At 36.7% G+C, this 22,579-nt stretch overlaps 1 protein-coding gene across 1 annotated transcript in view; it reads right to left on the reverse strand.

The window, feature by feature from the left end:
- Positions 1 to 22,579, reverse strand: part of GABRB2 (gamma-aminobutyric acid type A receptor subunit beta2) — a 264,157-nt gene that overhangs the window by 107,597 nt on the left and 133,981 nt on the right. The window contains exon 6 of the mRNA XM_061149482.1: positions 14,971 to 15,053. Coding sequence (XP_061005465.1) covers positions 14,971 to 15,053 — 83 coding nt within the window. The remainder of the gene's footprint in view (positions 1 to 14,970; positions 15,054 to 22,579) is intronic.

Below are 22,579 nucleotides of genomic sequence, written 5' to 3' on the forward strand. Positions count from 1 at the left end.
GGCTGTTGTTAAGATTAAGAGATTATTAATATATAAGGCTAAACTAAAAGAATCCACACAAAATGACATTTCAAGCAGTAGTTGTTAGTATTACATTGCATATATTTCTTCAAATCGTAAAAGGGTCTTTTTTTTTTTACACTTTAAGGAAAATTTTGCTAATACATCTTCACACTAGAAAATTGCAGCCACTTAGGAAGACCTTTATTTACTTAAAAGTACTAGGAAGAGAGAGCTGGACTGTGAAGAAAGCTGAATTGAATGTTTTGAACTGTGGTGTTGGAGAAGGCTCTTGAGAGTCCCTTGGCCAGCAAGGAGATCCAACCAGTCCATCCTAAAGGAGATCAGTCCTGGGTGTTCATTGGAAGGACTGATGCTGAAGCTGAAACTCCAATACTTTGTCCACCTCATGCGAAGAGTTGACTCATTGGAAAAGACCTGATGCTGGGAGGGACTGGGGGCAGGAGGAGAAGGGGATGGATGACAGAGGATGAAATGGTTGGATGGCATCACTAACTTGACTCCGGGAGTTGGTGATGGACAGGGAGGTCTGGCGTGCTGCGACTCATGGTTGCAAAGAGTTGGACATGACTGAGCGACTGAACTGAACTGAACTGAACTAGGAAGAGAAAGGGGAATTGGAAAAATATATGCATGTAACAACTTTTTTGCATATATAAGTGATTTATAATACTCTCTGTCTTCTCATATTTTAAGTGATTCTGATACAACTGCAATTCAAAATAGCTACAATTATTACTCGACGCCAGTTCAATCTCATTTTTCCCATTTCTGTGTGCCAACCTTTGTCATTTCGCTGCAAATTTCATTAAGTTTGGACTTGAGCAATACTTTATGTCAGAGGCTTATATACAAACAAAATGCTTCAGAACATATATCCATAATAATTATTTTTAAAGGTGGTAAAAAAGCATTTGAAATCAATTAATTTAACAATGAGCGGCTTGCTTTTAGTGAGAAATAAATCTTTAAAAAAATCTTCTGTTTATCAGAAAAAAAGAGAAACAAAGCCACTAGCATTGGTTTAAGAGGTTGTTGATATATTTATGAATATTATAATATTAATACTAAGATTCACTTAACCAATAGGATATAAAACTTCCCTTAATAACAGGGACTGAATGGGACTAGAACTTCCTATTTTAATATAGTTTAATGTAATGTCCAGTTTCATCACTAGTGATCATTTGACTTCCACATTATCTTCCTTGTATTTTTAAAGCAGATACAGCTGGGTGCTTATGCTTATTGAGAATAAGGTCCCTGAGGATGGACTGTCTAGGACTGAATCCTGATTCCATACCTCAGTGTGTGACCTATGTTTAATCTCTTATTCTCAAAAGGTTGGCATAAAAAAATTAGACAATGAATGCAAGGCACTCAGTACTTAGTAAATGCTCAACAAATTTTATCTATCTATCTGTCTATCTATCTATCTACCTAACAAAAGGGTATCCCTGGTAGTCAGTTCTGCTGGTAAAAAATCTGCCTGCAATGCAATAGACCCTGGTTTGATTCCTGGGCTGGGAAGATTCCCTGAAGAAGGGATAAGCTACCCACTCCAGTATTCCTGGGCTTCCCTGGTGGCTCAGATGATAAAGAATCCACCTGCAATGCGGGAGACCTGGGTTTGATCCCTGGGTTGGGAAGATCCCCTGGAGGAGGGCATGGCAATCCACTTCCGTACTCTTGCCTGGAAAATCCCCATGGACAGAGATGCCTGGTGGATTATAGTCTACGGAGTCGCAAAGAGTTGGACACGACTGAGCGACTAAGCTCACACACACCTATCAAAAATGACCACAGAAAATTCACATAAAGTCCCTAATACTTTCATTTAAGTAGCCCAAAATCACATGCCAAATGGCTAGGGAGCAAGGAGGGTGATAAACCCCAATAGAGGAGCAGATATATTTGGGAATTCCTACATCCACTATTTTGTTTTGGGAGGATCTAGATCTAGAATAAGCTTTGGTGAAATAAATGAATCAAATTAGTGAAGGATTTCTTGACTACTTGTTATTTGCAAAGAAATCTAAGAGATAAAGGATGGCACAAAATGTAACCCCTCCTTCAAGAAGCATAGCAATCAAGGTTCTTAGGTGCAAGCAACAGAAACTGACTTGGTTTAAATTAAATAGAAAGGCATTTGTTAATATTAAACTGATAATTAACAGCTTATAGAAGATCAGCAATGTAGGTGTGGGAGCTATGAAATCAAGAACAATGTCCAAAATCATATAGCAGAACCAGTTCAGTTATCAATGCCACCCCCGTGGTAGAGGTGGTGCAGTCCTCACGTGGACATCATTGACATACGTCCTTGAGATTCTACTCCCATCAGCTGCCAAGGCTCCTACTTTTCTTAGGGTGGATTTTCCACAGTCCCTGGTTCTTAAAGCATGGGTTTCCAATTCAAAGTTATATAATTGGTAGTGTCGTGGTCTTGCACCTGCCTTCTAGGTGCAAGGAAAGCTTAGACAATGAATTTTGGGCATTATTTTGGCTTTTGTTACGGGAGCTGGGCTGTGTCTCAAAATGTAGAGGATTCTTCAAACATAGTATTCATATATGAGGCAGTCAAAGCAATAACAAATGTCTACTGAAAGTGTATAATTTAGGAGGTAGGATTCAAAAAGTACAGAATCATTACAAATAAATCATTTACAGTACAAAGAGAAATGTATTAATATTGTTATGCTTATAAACAAGGAAACATATAGTGACTAGAAATACAGGCTCTAAAATCAGGCATGCATGCGTGAGTGCTCAGTCATGTCTGACTCTTTGCGACTCTGAGGACTGCTGTCTGCAAGACTCTTCTGTCTATGGAATTTTCTAGTGAAGAATATTGGAGTGGGTTGCCATTTTGTAACTGACCTGGGCATCAAACCCATGTCTCTTGTGTCTCCTGCATTGGCAGGCAGATTCTTCACCACTGCGCTACCTGGGAAGCCCTCAAAATCAGGCATATCTGGGCTCAGATCTCTGCTTAGACACACTGTTCAATCCTGGATAATAACTTACTACATTCTCCAGGATCACTTCTGTCTATAGTTCTAAATTTGATCCAGGCTTTACCAATCAGATACACTTGTTAGAGACTTGAACTCAGAACTGAACTGAGTAGAGAGAGGTAGGGCATGAAATGTCTATCTTAACAGCATAGCCTGAGAGGCAGCTGGTTTTGGTCTAGCAGCTACAACAGTATTCCCATTTCTTTCAGAATTGTGATCCACACAGTCAAAGGCTTTGGTACAGTCAATAAAACAGAAGTAGATGTTTTTCCGGAACTCTCTTGCTTTTTTGATGATCCAGAGTATGTTGGCAATTTGATCTCTGGTTCCTCTGCCTTTAAAATCAGCTTGAACATCTGGAAGTTCACGGTTCACATATTGCTGAAGACTGGCTTGAAGAATTTTCAGCATTACTTTACTAGCGTGTGAGATGCGCACAATTGTGCGGTAGTTTGAGCATTCTTTGGCATTGCCTTTCTTTGGGATTGGAATGAAAACTGACCTTTTCCAGTCCTGTGGCCACTGCTGAGTTTTCCAAATTCACTGGCATATTGCATGCAGCACTTTTACAGCACCATCTTTTAGGATTTGAAATAGCTCAACTGGAATTCCATCACCTCCACTAGCTTTGTTCCTAGTGATGCTTCCTAAGGCCCACTTGACTTTGCATTCCAGGATGTCTGGCTCTAGGTGAGTGATCACACCATTGTGATTATTTGGGTCATGAAGATTGACTCAGTAGGAGTCACACTATCCTGGCAGGAGCAGCAGATTCCTTGCCAATGCAGGGCTGAGTTGTGATTTTGGGAACCATAGCCTAGAGTCTGTTTCTTTATTCCTCCCAAGAATTCCATAAGTAAAATAAGTCTCCCACTTAAAGTAGATACATGAGAGTATATATTTTCTTCAATTAGACTTTTACCTGATTATCTGTGTGGCCTTTATAAATTACACAACCTCCCCAAGGCATCATGTCCTCATTTGTAAAGAGGACATAGTACTAGCCGCTGCTCCATGAGAGATCTCGGGGAGATCATGTCTGTTGCTGGGCAGGACTGAAAACAGGAGGAGAAGGGGACAACAGAGGATGAGATGGTTGGATGGCATCACCGACTTGATGGACATGAGTTTGAGCAAGCTCCAGGAGTTGGTGATGGACAGGGAAGCCTGGCATGCTACAGTCCATAGTGTCTCAAAGAACTGGACACAACTGAGTGACTGAACTGACTGAATGACTAATGCCTCTATATACACAAAATCACACCTGGCACAAAGTAAGCATTTAATAAATGGCAGTTACCATTACAGATGATGGTGATCATGAAGACAATAAATATAATAATCATGGTACCAGCCACAGTGGAAATGGGCTAAGGGATAGATGATAGGCTCTGGAGGCTACTGTGAGTAGAGAGGCATTTGATTTGCAGTGTTGAAAGCCTACTGAAAGGAACATATCTTCAACTGCTAACATAAGGAGCCAGGTGGAGGATGTGAGAAAAGTCAGTGTGAACTGCAATTCACTGGGCTTCAGCTATCAAACACACACCACACTGAGTCTTCTGGAAAGGGTTCAGGGAAAGTCTGTGGGTGTATTTATGCCTCTGGCTTCTGATGTTCACATCAGGTTTCACAAAGTGCTTTCAAGCCTTCACTAAAAATGCTAAGAAAGTCACCAATGTGGCATTTTCACTTAGTTAGGATCAAGTATAAAATGAAGCTCAGCGAAGAAGAGACAGTTTTCGGAGGATGACAGCCTTGTTGGCACCTCTCCTGAGCCTATGGGCTTCCCTAGTAGCTCAGATGGTAAAGCGTCTGCCTGCAATGCAGGAGACCCGGCTTTGATCCCTGGGTCGGGAAGATCCCCTGGAGAAGGAAATGGCAACCCACTCCAGCATCCTTGCCTGGAAAATCCCATGGACAGAGGAGCCTAGTAGGCTATATAGTCCATGGGGTCACAAAGAGCAGGACACAGCTGAGTGACTAACACACAGCTCCTGAGCCTAAAGGAAAACCAAGTTAACAAGTCTGTACTCCCTATTACCTCCCCTCCAGGAGGTTGCCACAGAAAGATTTATCATATACAGTGTGCCCTGAAACGGTACTTTTTACCCTAATGGATAATTTCAAAGCAAGAACTAAATGAGCAGTAGAAACATTAAAGAAGGCGGCCTTGACTCTCAGGAAGGCAAATATAATACAATGTTAGTTTCTGAGCAAAGTCTTATCCAACACTCAATATCCTGAGGGACTCTGGAACTTATTTAGTTTTTAAGGAAATGTTTCACATTTACCAACCCATAATGAGAATCAGTTTGCTTGTAATTGCTCCTTGCTGTTCCTTGAGTTTCAAGCTGAGCCTGGGCCAACGCACACCTAAACTCACAGTTGTGCATGGTCAGAGGGGTGAGCAGCTCTTGGGCTCTGAGCTCATTTAATTAGTAAGTCAGGTTAATACAGTTGAGGTATGGAAGCCAGGGAATTCATGTATTATTTATACTGATGTCCTTTCAATATTACAGAGCAAAAATCTAATAAAGCATTGTGTCTACTGCTAAAATGTTTTTGCTTCAATTTTCTGTATCTAAAAACTCTAAATTACAAAGGTACCTGTTGATTCATGTGGCAGTCTTGATCACTGCCAGGGTAATACAAACAGTCTACCCACACTCTATCCTTTGGGCCAGCAGGTACTAAAGTACACATTTTTATCGCTGTTGTTTCATCACTAAGTCATATACGACTCTGCAACTCCATTGGATCATAGCTCGCCAAGTTCCCCTGTCCATGGGATTTTTCAGGCAAAAATACAGGTGTGGGTTGCCATTTCCATATCCCCAGAGGATCATCCCTACCCACAGATCAAACCCAAGTCTCCTATGTTGGCAGTTATTGGCAGGCATATATTTTTACCGCTGGGCCACTAGAGAAGCTCACTATGTATGCACACACATACTCATAAACTGCTTTACACTGTATGCCATGGAAAAACAGTCTAACGGTGTGCTCAGGAAAATGAACCAAGCAGGTAGATTTTCACCAGTGAGACTGACAGATACTAATTTGATAACACTGGATTTTGCTTCTTTTTGGTTTGTCCACTTAGGAATAATAAAATAATGGATTCCTTTGCAATTAGGGGAAGATATTTCTTATACTTCTTCAATTCTAATGCACTTGATGTTCCTTTTATATTTTAGAAGTTTTGAAGTCAGTGTATAATACCAAGAGGTGAATACATTCAATGTAGAATTTCAGTATTCTTATTAATGTAACAGTGAATCTTACAACTGATTGTATTTAAGAGAAGAAAAACAGTCATTTGCCAGATACTGATATCTTACAAAACAGATATCCTGAATGGTTGTAATGTTGGCTCAAAGGCTGACTTATAATCTGTACAATACTTCTAATATTCCTTAAGTATTAAGTTCTTTTTGCTTTTAATTAGTTCATTTTCCACTAGGAAAAATGCCCATATCATTTGCAAGCTGCACAAGATGTCACCATGAACATAAAACAAGCATTAACAAAACTCTCTTCCATCAACTGGAAGTTTAAATGTCCATCAACAGAGGAACGGGTAAAGAAGATATGCCACATATATACAATGGAATATTACTCGGCCATAAGGAATTAAATGCTGTCATTTGCAGCAGTATAGATGGACCTAGAGTCTATAATACTAAATGAAGTAAGACAGAAAGAGAAAGACGAACACCACATCATATCACTTATACGTGGAGACTAAAATATGACACAAATGAACTTATCTGTGAAACAGAAACACACTCACAGACAGCCAACAGACCTGTGGTTGTCAAGAGGTAGGCAGGTAGGGGAGGGATGGATTGGGACTTTCAGATAAGCAGAGGCAAAATATTATATACAGAATCAATAAACAGAATCCTACTGTATAACATGGGAACTCTATTCAATATCCTGTAACAAACCATAATTGAAAAGAATAAGAAAAGTAACATATATATATATATATATATATATATATATATATATGTATTACTGAAGCACTTTGCTATAGTGCAGACATTAATACAACATTTTAAATCAACTATACTTCAATAAAATAAATTTGAAAAACAGACGCACCCTTAATATCCAAGTCACTACTCTTCTAATGGTGGAAGAATTGGAAGGGCAGAAGCCTTAAAGTCCAGATATACATGAAGGTCACGATAATATCTGCATAATGTGTCAGAGTCTATATACACATCCTGGTACTTTTCTGTGGTCACATGGAACTGATAATTGTTAGATGAAGTTCTCATCTACCAAGGTAACTCCACACCATAAGGACTGGAAGAAAAACCCTGCACTTCCACAGCACAAGATGAAATTTAAGAAAATACAAAAATAGGACAGTAATTCAAATTAAATTTGTATTCAATGACACCATGGAGCATCTGTAACGTTCTTTGCTTTCCCCTTGAAAAAAATTATGACAGCCTTACTGGAATGTCACAAGAATATCTTTCTAATTTGAAATAATTTGAAGATCACCTAAAATACTCGTTAGCTTCATTATTTAACACCACTATCTGCACAGACACAGATACATGCTCATGTAAATTGTCTTCTGTGTGATGCTTCTTAGAGCATTAATAAGATTGATCAAAAGCCCCAAGGGGGCTCTAGATTTATTTTAAAGATGGAAAATGTGGGGGTCTTAGACTTATTGCTCTCAGACACAACTGTAAAATGTATTCTTGTGAGGAAAATCTAAGAAAAGAAATAACATGGCAATAGACTATCAACAAAACACACACATCATTTTACTTAAAATCTTAGCAGGGATGTAATTTTCATCTTTCCTAAACAGCACTGCTCCCAAAAGTATATGCATGTGGGATCTGCATCTTCACATAAACCAGTGATGTCTTAATTGTCCTTTAACTAAAGTCCTGCATATTTTTGCTGATGACAAGCAAACATCAACCCAGAGTTCTTTAGAAATCATCTAATCCCACCACTTGCCCAATGCAAGAATTCCTTCTTTCCTAGAAAATGGTTTTATAGCACATGGCAACCTACCAGATTTTTTTTACACATGGCAACCTACCAGATTTTTTTATCAGCTGCAATTGTTATGAACTTCTTATACACACACACACACACACACACACACATATATTTCAGTAAAAAAAAATTGCCTTTTGGCATCTTTTACCATTAGTCTAGTTTTGCCCTTAGGGCAGACATAGTCTGCTCTTTTAAGGGGACAGTCTGTGGTGACTGGAAAATAGCTATCTGTGTAAACACTGCTATCCGTTCCCTCCTAGCTTCCCTTCTTCAAGGGAAATAGGCCTCTCCTTTACTTTTTTCTGCTACTGGTTCTTCAAACTCCATGGTGTATGTGTCACTCATATTTGGTTTTCCGGTTGCTAAATATCCTTCTTAAAATGCTGTGCCTCTAATTGAGCATAATATTCCAGGCATAATTTAATAATGATAATAATGATGCTATAATGAGAACAGCTGCTACTGATGGAAAAACCAGGACTAAACAAAGATCTCCCTTTTGATTATTTCATCACAACAAGGTATCAAAATATTATACAGATAAGAAACCACAGCTTAAAAAAAGTTAAGTGCCCTGATTCATGAGTTTGAAGAACCATACCAGACGGCACTTAGATTCAGTGAATGTCCTCTCATCCACCATCCCCCAAGAGCTCAAAACCCTATCTGATCACCATTTCCTCCATGACAGGAGGTATTTTAAACCTACTGACATAAGGTGTCACTAATTTTCACTTTAGGTGTGGAGAAACACAATGTTCTCTTTTTTCTCTAAGTTCTTAATTCTATATGTATATCTACTGAAATACTGACCGGCACATAGCATGACCTGGATCCAAAACCTAAACACCTGGAGATGGATTTCTCCTTTTTATTTGACAAATAAGTTTTACTGCCTACATGGTGATAATTATTATTAGGTCCCATTTAGTTCAGCAAATCCAATTTGTTCTACAGAGCTTCTCCATTTCTCTAAATTTAAGAAAAGTTGTAAAGTAAGCACAGACTATCCTGACCTTCTAGATTCCTCAGCACTTTAATTCAGGGCTTGCCTTAATCTTCCTTTAAGATCTTAAAGAACTAAATATTTCATCTTGGTATCACTTTTCACTAAAGTGGCTTTTATATTCACATACATATTTAAACAATATTTATCTTCCTCATCATAATAAAGGGAAACAGAGATACTGTCTTTTTTGTTCACCAGTATGTCTCACGAGTTTATTACAATAATACCTGGTAAATAATTAGTGCTCAATTAATACTTAATGAATGAAGAAATTATTGAGTGGAAACAAGCATGAATGCATTAACAATAAACTCAATCCTAATATGCTCCTACTCCAAGCCTCCCAGAATCAAGTTATATCCTTCTCTCTGGAATGGAACCAATATATTAATTATTGATATGGAGACAGGGGATAGTGATTTAGTAATGCAACTATTAGGCTCATTAGCATTTGAGAGAGGAAGGAAGGGAAGTAAGGAGAAGGGGAGCGGGGAGAGAGAGAACAGATGAGTATCTAGAGTTTGCTTAACAGAAAGAAATAATAAATGAGGTGAAATGTCAGGCATCAACTTCAAAGTTAGTTGTTTAAGAGACAGGATCCTAAACCTGTTTCAATAAGACTGCTTAACTACCTACTTATAATAACATCTTGTAAATTACTAATAAAACATTATGTCTTATTCTCTATAGCAATGATTTGCTATCTGAAGAAATATGAATGCACTCCAATTCTTCTTAAGGATAGACTATTTTCTCAGTTTTTAAAATAGGGATCTTCCTGTTAATCTACTTCGTACAAAATCTAGTTGCCACATCACTACAGATTAATTGTGCCAATCATTAGGTGCATAAACTGGGGCAAATCACTTTACTTCCTGTAGTGTCTTTCTGTAGTTGTAAAGATAGAAATATTAATACATCCATTATAGACTTTAAATTAAAATGCTCACAGGAGACAAAGAAGATTCTTATATAATGATAAAGGTGTCAATTTATCAAGGAGATATAAAACTGTAAATATACATGCAACATCACAGCACCTTAATATATAAAGGAAATACTAACAAAATTAAAAGGAGAAATAAATAGGAATACAATAATAGCTGGGGACTTCAATTTCCCACTGTTAACAATGGAGAGATTGTCCAGACCGAGAATCAATAACAAAAGAGTAGTTTTGAGCAATACTATAGAACAAATGGACCTAACAGACATACAGGACAGTCCACCTAACAGCAACAGGATACGGCTTCCTCTCAAGCATGCACAGAACACTTTCTAATATAGATTATATGCTAGGTCATAAAATAAGTCTAACAAGTTCAATAAGATAGAAATTATATCAAGTATCTTTTTCGACCACAATGGTATGAAACTAGAAATCAGTAACAGGAAACTCACACACACATGAAAATAAAACAACTCAATCCTAAACAACTAATTTATCAAATAACAAACCAAATGAGAAATAAAACAGTTCTTGAAGTAAATGAAATAGAAACACAACATAACAAACTTATGGAATGCAACAAAAACAATTCCAAGAGGAAAGTTCGCAGCTATAAGCACATGTATGAATAAAAAAAAAATAAAGTTCTCAAATAAAATAAACTACCTTGAAGAACCAGGAAAAGAAGAAAAGTCTAGGCTCAAAGTTGGCACTATAGAGAACAGGATACCAATGAAAAGAAAACAATTATAAATGAAAAGACTAGCAAGATTAAGAGCTGGGTATTTGAAAAGATTAAAAAATTGACAACTGTTAACTAGACTAACCCATAAAAAAAGAGGAAGGGCAAAAATAAACAAAATGATTAATGAAAGAGAAGACATTTCTGCTAATACCAAAAAATACAAAGGTTGATGAGACTACTATGAACAATTGTATGCCAATAAGTTCAACCTTGCCAGTAAGTTAAATAACCTAGAAGAAATGGATATATTACTAGAAACATACAGTTTACTAAGACTGAATCATGAAGAAATAGAAAATAAAAACAAACCAATTATTAGTGAGAAGATCAAATCAGCATTGAAAAACTTCCCAACAAAAGTCCAGAAGCAAATGTTTTCACTGGTGAATTTTACCAAGCATTTAAAGAAGAATGAATGCCAATTATTCTCAAACTCCTCCAAAAAATTAAAGAGAAAGGAATGCTCCCAAACTAATTTTACAAGGCCAGGATTACCCTGACACCAATGCTAGACAAGGATACTGCAAGAAAAGAAAACTACAGGCTAATACCCTTGACATGTATAGATGCAAAAATCTTCAACAGAATAATAGTAAACCAAATTCAACAGCCCACTGGAAAAATCATACACCATAAGCAAGTAGGATTCATCTCTGGGATGCAAGGATGTTTCAGCATATGCAAATCAAAATGAAAGATAAAAATCATATGATTAACTCAACAGATACAGAAAAAGCATTTGAAAAACCATCAACATTTTTTTTCATGATAAAAACCTTTGTCAAATTAGGTTAGAAGGGATGTATCTCAACATAATAAAGGCCATTATATAACAAGCTCACAATTCATATCATACTCAAGGAGGAAAGGATGAAAGCTTTCCCTCTAAGATCAGAAATAAGGGGTCCACTCTCACCACTCCTAGTCAACACAGTACTAGAAGTCCCAGTCATAGCAATCAAGAAAGAGAAAAAGAAATAAAAGATATCAAAATTAGAAAGAAGAAAAAAATGTCTCTATTTGCAGGTGATAATGATCTTTCACATAGAAAACCTTAAAGATTTCCAAAAAGCTGCAAGAAAACAAATTCAAAAAAGCTGCAGTACACAAAATTAACATACAAAAAACAGTTGCAATTTTATACACTAACAATGAACTATCAGAAAATGAAATAAAGAAAACAATCCTATTCGCAACAGCATCAAAAACAATACAATACTTAGAAATATAGAATGTTTAATCAAGGACATTAAAAATCTGTATAATGAAATCTGTAAGACACTGAAGAAAGAAACTAAGAAGATGAAAATAAATGTAAAGATATTCTACGTTCATGAGTCAGAAGAATTAGAATTGTTAAAATGTCCACTACCCAAAGCATCTACAGGTTCAATGCAACACTTACCAAAATTCCACTGAAGTTTTTACAGAAATGGAACAAAAAATCCTAAAATTTGTATGGAATGACAGAAGATCCTGAGTAGCTAAAGCAATCTTGAATAAGAATAATAAAACTGAAGATTTCATACTCCTGATTTTAAACTATACTATTAAGCTGTAGTAATCAAAACAGAACGGGTCTGTCATAAAAACACACATAGACCAATGGGACAGAACTGAGAGTCCAGAAATAAACCTTCACATTTATGGACAGCTAATATCTGACAAGGGAGTTAAGAACAATCAATAGAGAAAAGTCTCAGTCAAAAAAAAGGTGTTGGGAAAACTGGAAAACCCATGCAAAATAATTTATATCATGGAAATGCAAATCAAAACCAAAATGAATAACCACCTCGCACCTGCCAGAATCATCATCATAAAAAAAGATAAGAGATAAGTGCTAGCTAGCTAGAATGTGAAGGACAGGGAATCTTGTGCACTAAGGAGAATACACATTAGTATAGTCACTATGGAAAACAGCATGGAAGTTTCTCAAAAAATTAAAAGCAGACCTACCATAGGATCCAGCAATCCTGCTTCTGGGTACACATCCAAAAGAAACTGAGGCACTGTTGCTGAGAGGCTCCTACATGCCCAGGTTCATTACAGCCCAGACATAGAGTCAACCTAAATGCCTACTGTTGGGATGAGTGGATAAAGAAAAGGTGACACACACATACACAATGGAATATTATTCTTCTGTGAAAAGGAAATCCTGCCGCTTGTGACAATACGAATGAACCATGAGGGCATTAGGTTAAGGGAAGTAAGTCAGAGAAAGAAAGACCAATTTTGTATGATCTTACTTACATGTGGAATCTAAAAAGAACTCATAGAAACAGTTAAAAGGTACAACTTTCAGCTATAAGGTGAATAAGATCAGAGTATCTAATCTACAGAATGGTGACTATAGCTAATAAGGCTGTACTATGTACTTAAGGTTGCCAAGAGAGTAAATGTTAGAAGTTCTTCACACACACCTCATAACTATTTGAAGCAATGAATGTTTTAAATAACCTCACAGTAGTGATCATTTTGTAACATATACACACAACAAATCATTACATGGTGCATCTTAAGCTCACATAATGTCATATGTCAATTATATCAATTGACAATATGTCAATTATTTCTCAAAAAAGTTGAAAAAAATCTCTATCATTTATCAGGGTAATTGTGAATTGAAATAAGATAGATAAAAGCCTCTCTATAAAACTTAAACTTCTAGAAGTCTAAGGAATTATCTATCATGTTAATTTTTAAATATTCATGCCAGAACTACACGACATGAAACACTTGGGTGTTGATTGTGTTATTTACTAGGCATCATCAGTATTTTTTAAAATAAAAAGACCTTGTTTACTTACCTATGAGGGTTGTGAAAGGCTTAAATGAAATAATACCAGTACAAATCCTTTAATCATGTATAATTATGATTATTTAAAATATCAGTCAAATTCTACCACAAAAAAATGCTCTTACCACAAAAATTCATTAGTACATAGCAACAAACTTTTTTCAAATTATTCTTACATCAACTATTTGAAGCAACCAAAGAATCAGAACTTTGAGGAACACTATTCTCTAAACTATATCATAAGTTATTAAAACACAATGCCATTTGAAAGATATCTACATAACAAATGATCAAAATCCCAGAGACCAATTTCATTAAATAGCTTCTTGTAGCAAAGATCTAATGTGAAAACAATGATGATTTGGAAATGCAAGTATGAAATCAGGCTTTCAAAAAGTACATGTAAATTTAATTATCCCTCGAAGTTATTTTTTGAAATGGGCAAAAATACCAGGAATGTGTCATAAATGCTGTATTTCTGCTCGAAGCAGTGATTTAGAGTTGCATCTTGCCAAGGCTTGAGTTCCTCCAAAAGGCAGAGGGTATAAGGAAAGCAGTCAAGCTACTCATTATTTAGAATGCTGGATATAAAATCATCAGCTTCCAATTGTTTGACAGAATGAAATATAAAACCACCACAAAAAATTGGCAGAGAAAAAAAGATTCAAAGTCCTACTCCACCTTAAATGGCCTCACTGTGTGACCTCTGAAATGGTAATGGGTTATGAAATCAACGTTTTAGCCTACACAAAAATGTAGGTAGCTGAATTGTCAAGAAGGATGCTGAGACTGTGGCCTAGAAAAAGCACCAACACTCTAAACAGGTCAGCACAGGAAACAGAATACACACATGCATCAAACTTGCTCATCATTAAGCCTTCAGCAAGAATATAAAATACATTTTAGACACTGAAAATGGTTTCTTGAAAGAGAAAACAACCCACTGAGCCACGATGTATGAATACGTTAACTAATTCAGAGGCCATCTTTACTCTGCAGTTGCAGAGATAATGTTTGTAAAAGGCAAAGACAATTAGGGCATCTTGTATCATCCTGCCATCTCCATCTATTTTCCCTGTTGCAGCTCTCTGCACCAATTCCATATAATAAATGCCCGAAATAACCATTAGTCTCCTTTCAGACTCTTAGCATTTCCCTTTAATTGCTAGATTACTGCTTCCCTACACTTCTCTCCTGGAATTTAAGGATGAGATGACGAGGGTGGCAGCATCATGGAAGGAAGACACTGCCAGTGCCTCCCTCCACCAAATTTGGCGTGCTAGCACAAACTTTGCAGGACTGTGGTCTGAACATGAAAGAGGGTAGGAAATTTATGCCCAAGGAGAACCTTAAACCCAAGTGCAGTCTAGATGGATTCTCAGAAAAACTTACAACTTTCAATTTCCAAGGTGCAGTTTTGTTCATCCAGTGGGTACCGCCTCAGGTCCATCATGCAGGCAGCTGTGGTTGTAATTCTAGAAAAGAAATGTCAATGATACATGCTGTTAGCTGGTCCATGACTGAGCTGGAGAAATTAAGTCTCAAAGAAGACAGCACTGGGTCTCAAGGAGCCTGATTTAGCCTAATCTCTAACAAAAAGAGTGCTACAACTTTGGATAATCATTTTCCTTGATGAGCCTCATGATGCTTTGTAAATTCAACAGAGTGTACTAAATCAGTATTCTCCCAAGATTTGGTCCATTACCTACCTGGTACCCCAAATCACCTGGAAGCATTTATTAAACAGGCAGTTTCTCTTCTCCAGAAGCTCCTGGGATGGAATGGGGCCATCCCAGAATTCTATTTTACACGCAGGACAGGTGACTGAGAAAATCAATGTGGCTCTCAGTCTTCCACTCCTGTTTGTTTTCTCCTTTTCTCAAGACCTTACAATCAAATTTCCCAACAATCTCAGCTTTGGTCCATCATTTTTGACCTTTCTATACAGAGTGCAGTGCTTTGCAAGTGTGTTAGTATAACACACAATAAGTCTTTCATCTGTCACCTAATTTGCTCTGTCCTGAATAACCTTTCTCATAGCCCTTTAGAGAGTTCCCTCCTATTGGTTGGCAGGATTATTTATTTAAAACACATGGTACCTTTATAATTTATCAGGGAAAAATGTATATGTCTCCAGTGTCTTTATATTTCTCTGTCATCATTTTTCACTAACCTCTCTTTTCACTAATAGAAGACATACAGTCCTAAGTGATTTATCAGTATGATTTCTGATCAATAAGGCAGCATAATGTTATGAAAAAGCACACTTTAAAACCAACAGACAAAGGTATGAATCCTAATTCTGCCTCGTTAAAACTGTGATATACGTCAAGAAGGTCAATATCTCCTAACCAACCTTAGCTTCTTTGTCTGTAAAAAGGGGGCATTTTAATAACAATTACTTAACAGTTTCCAGATGAAGTAATATAATACTTTATGTAAAGAATATAGAAGAGTACATCTGGTGAACAAAACCAAGAGGAAAAACTGGTGTTAAAGTTGATGAACTTTGGCATACTCTACTACAAGAGGCACTGTACTTGTGTGTTGGAAACAGAGAAATAAATGCAGCCCAAGCTTGAGAGAAACAATCGACAGCTAGACCTTTTCCATTAAATGGTCTCAGGCACTGGGCTTCCCTGGTGGCCCAGTGGTTACGAATCTGCCTTCCTACGCAGAGGGTACAGAATCGATCCCCTGTTGGGGAGCTAGGATCCCACATGCCTCATGGCCAAAAAAAAAAAAGAAAAGGTCTTGAGCACTACTTAGACAAGTAGTCCAGGAAGACTGAATCTATGAAATTCCCTGGTCAGGTTTAAGCATCTTACTCCTTTGTTGTAGGCTGAAATGCATAATTGAGTTAATGTAAGTAGTTCCTGCCTCTTTAGTTTGATTACTGCTTCATTAAGGTTCGTGCTTTGCTAATTTTTGCTTTCCTATTTAGTCATAAGTGAGTATCCTCTGACTGTTGTTCATCTTGGACTCCTTCCTCTCCTTTACCAGGAGGATTCTCTGCCTCAGCTCCTCAGCCATCTGCCTTCTTCAGCATCTGTGGCCGCATTGCCCGACTTCCATGTTACTACAGATCTTGGTCTCCCAGTCTCTCCATCTGCCTCCCTACCATTATTCATACAATGGTAACACATTTTAAAGACACAGATAGGATTCTACCACTCCTCTTCAAAATTTTTAGAGGCTCTTCCAAAACATTCCCAATCTTGGCTATGACCTACTGTTACCTGAATAACCTAACCTTTTCTTCCCAATTTGATCTCATACCAAGTCCTCACTCACTATTTCCAGTCTTCACATCTGTTCTCTCTGCCTAGAATATGAATTTCCCCACCCCTGATACTCACAAAGTCCTATATTTTCCTGGTCCTTCATCTCAAACATCACCTCTTCTGAAAGGGATTTCTTAAGCAGTCCACTCAAAGTGGCTGCCTTAACTCAAGCTCCATCTTAGCTATTTATTTTCTTCAAGGAATTATTGCAATCTGAAATTATCTTGCTTATTTCTATTTTGTAAGAATGATTTTTCCCAGTAAAATTTAAGCTACTTAAAAGCAGACTTTTTTCTATTTATTGTAAGGGAATCAAAAAGGATCTGTTGAAAGGATAAATACATGAATTACAGAATCAAGCACTTGGTTTTGTTGTGCATAAATCTTTTATTTAAGGGATTATTTTATTGCATAATTTCTCTTTTTTAAAACTTACAATATGTCTTATGTTTTAGAGATTCATTTTATATTTTTAAAAGTAAAACTGAATCTACTTATTAAATTACATAACTAGTTAAAGAATTTACCCTACTATTAAACTGATTGTTTCTGCTTTCAATGGGACTGATCAAATGTCTATAATTTATTATTTTATAATTTCTAAAAATTATATAAAACTTTAACATTCACATTTGCTCAGGGTTAAAAGAGGACAATTTATTTTGGTAATATGATACTTGGCTAAATTTTTCACTGGTCTACTGTCTTTTTTTAACATGCAGATGTAACCTGAATTACCACTAATATAGAGGAACCTGTATTGTGTAGAAGAGAAATTATCAAAGGAAATAAAATTAGCTACCTAGTGGGCATATAAATTCTCATGCTATTTAAGTAAAATAGTAGACACAATCTTCATCTTGATACACTAGAGAAAATTAACTTTTTTTGATAGAATGAACACCAAAGACATGAAAGGAACAAGGGCATACATAGGATAAAGAGGGATAGTCATAACTAGATGTCTGACTGTGTAAGTGAGGTGAAATTTGCAATTGCTCCAAAGGCTGTGGTTTACACTTTCTACTGATGCATATTCAAGGCAACTAACATCTGTGAACACTAGGGCTGTGAGCAAGAAAAATAAATTGACTAATGCTATTGCAGAAGCAATTGGGTTTCTACTCATGCTTTAAAAATGAAGTATTAGGAAAGTGTTTTTCTCACATCAACAACATTCAAATTCACACTGATGTTTCACTTCTTGTTTTTAATGTTATAGCATACTTCATAAAGGGCTTCCCTGGTGGCTCAGGGCTAAAGAATCCACCTGCCAATGCAGGAGACAGATGTGGGTTCGATCTCTGGGTTTGGGAAGACCCCCTGGAGAAGGAAATGGCAACCCACTCCAGTCTTCTTGCCTGGGAAATCCCATGGACAGAGCCTGGAAGGCCATAGTCTATGGTGTTACAAGAGAGTCAGCCATGATTTAGTGACTAGTGACTAAAAAACAACAACTTCATAAAAATAACTAAATATATATAAATGTTTTCCAGTTGATGTTTATAAGCATTTGCATCTCCTGTTGGGATTAAAATAGAAATTCTGTAGCCAAAAAATCCACTTGGAATCCTGATCATACAGAAAAGGATGACTGACCAGGGACAAGTCACTTACATGCTCTAATGCGTGGGCTCCTGAAACAATGAACTAGAAGCCTGCCATATTGCTTTATTGTGAGATGATAAAAGTAAGGAAAAAAATCTGTAACACTAAATGTTCTTCATCTTTTGTTATTACTCACTGCTAATGAGTAGATACAGTGATAACTCATTTAACCAGTAGCTATTTGGTAGCGGGCATATGTATATGTTTGTATGCATGAAGAAATATAGAATATTCACACACTTATAAGCAAAGCAGAGCTATGAAATAAATCATGTACCAACATATAAATATTCAAAAAGAGTCACTACGTCATATGTGTATATGAAATTCTTAACAAATTTTAAGACAAAGTACAGACTGAACTGAACAGACGTAACAAAACTGCATATTTTCTAGGTGCTTTGTGAGATCAGAAACCACATCTATTTTTATTTGTATCTCAAAAACCTTGCCAGGTGCTGGCCTATGCCAAGATTAAACTAAAAATAATAATAACAACATAAAACAAACAAAGACAGTCAAGGTCACAAGTATTCTCAAAGTGAGGATTTTGAAACAATTCTCTGATATGTGTCTGATTCAATTTATTAAAAAATGTTCTAAAACAAATTTGAAAGTCAAAATCATCCTTACAGAAGAAGCCACCTTGGAATAAATTTTATTCAGAAAAGCTCAATGACCAACATCAAAATCTATTCCTTGGGACATTCTGAGTTATAACAGGGCTACATTTCTCTAAAAATAAGTCAACAGAATAAGTATAATTAATGGGTTTTTCATGAATCTGCCTTTCTGAATCCTGATAAACATCCTTAATGGGCCTTAAATAACTCAGCATCACTACATTTCAAAGAGTCTTTAGGCAGGTAAAGTAGTAACTCATTAGACAGGTATCATGATTAAGTTTTAAGACCATTGGGAAATATATGAAGACAGTCCAGTTTTCAGTCAAAAGAAACAGTCAGTATGTCTCCAAAATGAAGATTGGAGGAAATGTTCTACAGTTAAAACTGGAAATGTGTCTTCTTTGGGGGGTTGAATACTTCTGCATGATGAGAGCCACTTTTGGGGATCACCAATATTCTAATTGGGCTAAGAGATCTTTAGATAAACTTTTTATTCCTCAGCCATCCGGCACAGTCATCCAAAAGATTTATGTCACAAAATACTGACACAGTGCAGGAAAACTAAATATGTAACACAGCATAAAAAGTCACTAGAGGCATCTATAAAATCAAGAAATACAACTATGCCAGTATTTCATATCAAAGACATAACAGACATTTTAAAGTGTCATTAACTGAGATTTACAGATGCTAGTATATCAATCCAAGTTTGAATATGACCTAAGATAGTTATTAAATGATAATAAATGCCTTTGCCCCTCACCAATAGGAAATAACTCAGATCCATCAACGTGATACATGGGAGCTTTCAGTAGATTGTTCAAGAGGGGCTTTTAGGGGCTAAAATGTATGGTTAAACATGTGCCTTGACATGTGAAAAAAAAAGTGACTCTGAACTTTTACTTTGATCTATCAAGATAACATTCCAGCTGTTCCGCCGAAAAAAAAAAAAAAAACAGCATCCTGGCATATTTTTTTAAGAAAATTAGCTGCCTTATCCCCAACTATGTTCAAAAAGTAATGTTCTAACTCACTGCATGCTTTTACTTCGTTCAAAATGTACATTTACTTAAACGCATAACTTATTCTAATTACAAGGGACAAAAAAGGAAACTCTGGGATTAGTAGGCAGCATTAAGAGAGAAAAATTAGGATGTTAAAAAGGTCAATTATCAAAAAATACACCGAACTTTTTGTATGTTTAAATATGTATTATGAAAATACATATTTTTCTAGCTGTAAAATAAACATTAAACACTTCCAGCTATGGGGGAAAATTCCAGTTACTTTATTTCAGCATAAAAATATGAACTGAAATTTTGAGAAGTTCTAAATAGCTCATCTGAGTCACTTCCCCTGAAAGTATTTAATTTTTTTTTGTTTTAATATCTCCAAGAAGACTTGACATTATTTTGTATCTTACAATTATTCCAGTTGGGAAACTAATGTCTTACATACATCCCCTTATATGTTCTTGTCTTTTGTAGAGTAGACAGAACACCTATTGCAGGAGTTAGCTGACTTCTGCTCTGGTGTTCTCAATAATAACATACCTCAAATTAACTGATCTCTTACTATGTTCCAGACACCATCTACTGTTACTGAAACATATCATCTTATTTAACACAAGGAGTGTCCTATCATTATTCCCATTTTACAGATAAGAAAATCGAGACACAGAACAGTAGAGTGATTTTCTCCAAAAGTCACAGTGGGAGTAGTGGAGTTGAGATTTAAATCTAGGATGTTAGTCTCCAGAGCCCACACAGGTAACTACCAGGCTATCACTAACTAGGCAGGTTGACCTTGATGAAGTCATTTAGCTTCTCTGGAGGACTGGCCAATTTCTTAGATCCCAAGTGAGCTTGGGAATTCTACAATGCTGTGAAAATACATTACATGTTCTCTGACCCTGTATATTTTGTAATTTTGTTTTACCCACACATTCAAAGGCTGTATTTCACAGCTGTTCATTCTGTTTTAGTCAATTATGTAGATTAGCCCACCCCAGACATGCAAACACAGGCCTCTCCCCTAGGAGTCCCACTTAATATTCTCTCCTGATTGAAGGTCTCCCACAGCATTTTTCTTCTGTCCTATGCTTTTGATTTATCTCCACAGAGGCCTTCTGCTTAAATTATAATCTCCAACACTCATGCATAATTGCTTTTAAAAGTTCTTTACAAGTCCTCCTGTAGAGTCACATGGGCTACTATGCTCAACTTCGTAATCACCAAAAAAAGTAAGATTGCTAGCAATCATGCTCCCATTTGACAAATCGTGCCTTTCAGACTGGAGCTATTTGTACTCATCTGCAGCTGTTGGCTTTCTGTGACTCCTTGCTCTTTTGGAATCTTATTCTCTGTAAAGACACCCCGCACAATAAAGGAAACACATGTTTCTGCTACAAATTCAAGGATTACAAGGAAAGACATTTCCTTAAGTAACATGCCTATGGAATCCAAACAGCAGTATCTCAAAAAATCTCATTCTCTAAGCATATAAATCCTAATCAACCAAAATGTTGATCCAGACATACCCATTTTATCAAGACCCTCCATATTACATTCCTGGTGGTCTTATCCACAAACCCTTTGCTTATCTCATATATGAGAATATCCATTCTTCTTTCTAGATTAAACCTTAAAGGGATTCTGACCCTGAGGGGGGGAAAAAAAAATCTTTTTTTTTTTCGACTTACAACCTAACAACTGAAATCTGGTTTCAGATCGCTATAAGAGATTTAATTATACAAGAGCCATTTATCAATGGGAAAGACATATAGCTGGGACTCTAATTATTTCAACAATGATTTCTTTCTAGTTTGTTTTCACAATTTAAAACAGTGTTTAGATACGCCAGATACTTACTGTTGCATTCAATATTTAAAATAGTTTCTTTTTATTTATGATGCATTAGAAACATACCATTTCAGAATAAGTTCACCAGTTTTATTCCAGTCCTTTAATTTTTTTTTTTTTTTAAACAAAATGAGAAGCTCACAGCTGCTGACTTATAGCTGGTCAGTGACTGACTGAGGTTATAACCTCGGATGGGTCTGCTGTCACTTTTCCCACATCCAGTCCTGTATAATTTTAAACCGTAAACCACACATGCTAGAGGTCTTCATTTCTCCAGCTCCGCCCTCCACCCTTAACCCCCAGACTAGACTGCATGGACTTCGTAACTTCTCTGACTTCAGGTTGGATTTGGCCAATGGGGAGCAGACCAGGAGTCTGGGGAGGGGGAAAGTGAGAGTCTGGGAACTGTACTCTAGACCCCATCCCCAGGAACTTGTGAACAGGTCCCTTGACCATTTCCTCCTCTCCATCTTGAAGGCTAGGATGCTAGGGAACAGATGGCAACCTGCTGATGCAATCTCTGGGGGCGGGGGCGGGGGTGGGGAGCAGTTCCTTCTCTTTATAAATTGACTCCTTCTCTTTGTAAATTACTCTTTTATTACAAGTCATCTCAAATTATCCC

Source organism: Dama dama, chromosome 9 (assembly GCF_033118175.1).
Source record: "Dama dama isolate Ldn47 chromosome 9, ASM3311817v1, whole genome shotgun sequence".
In the NCBI taxonomy this organism is placed as follows: domain Eukaryota; kingdom Metazoa; phylum Chordata; class Mammalia; order Artiodactyla; family Cervidae; genus Dama; species Dama dama.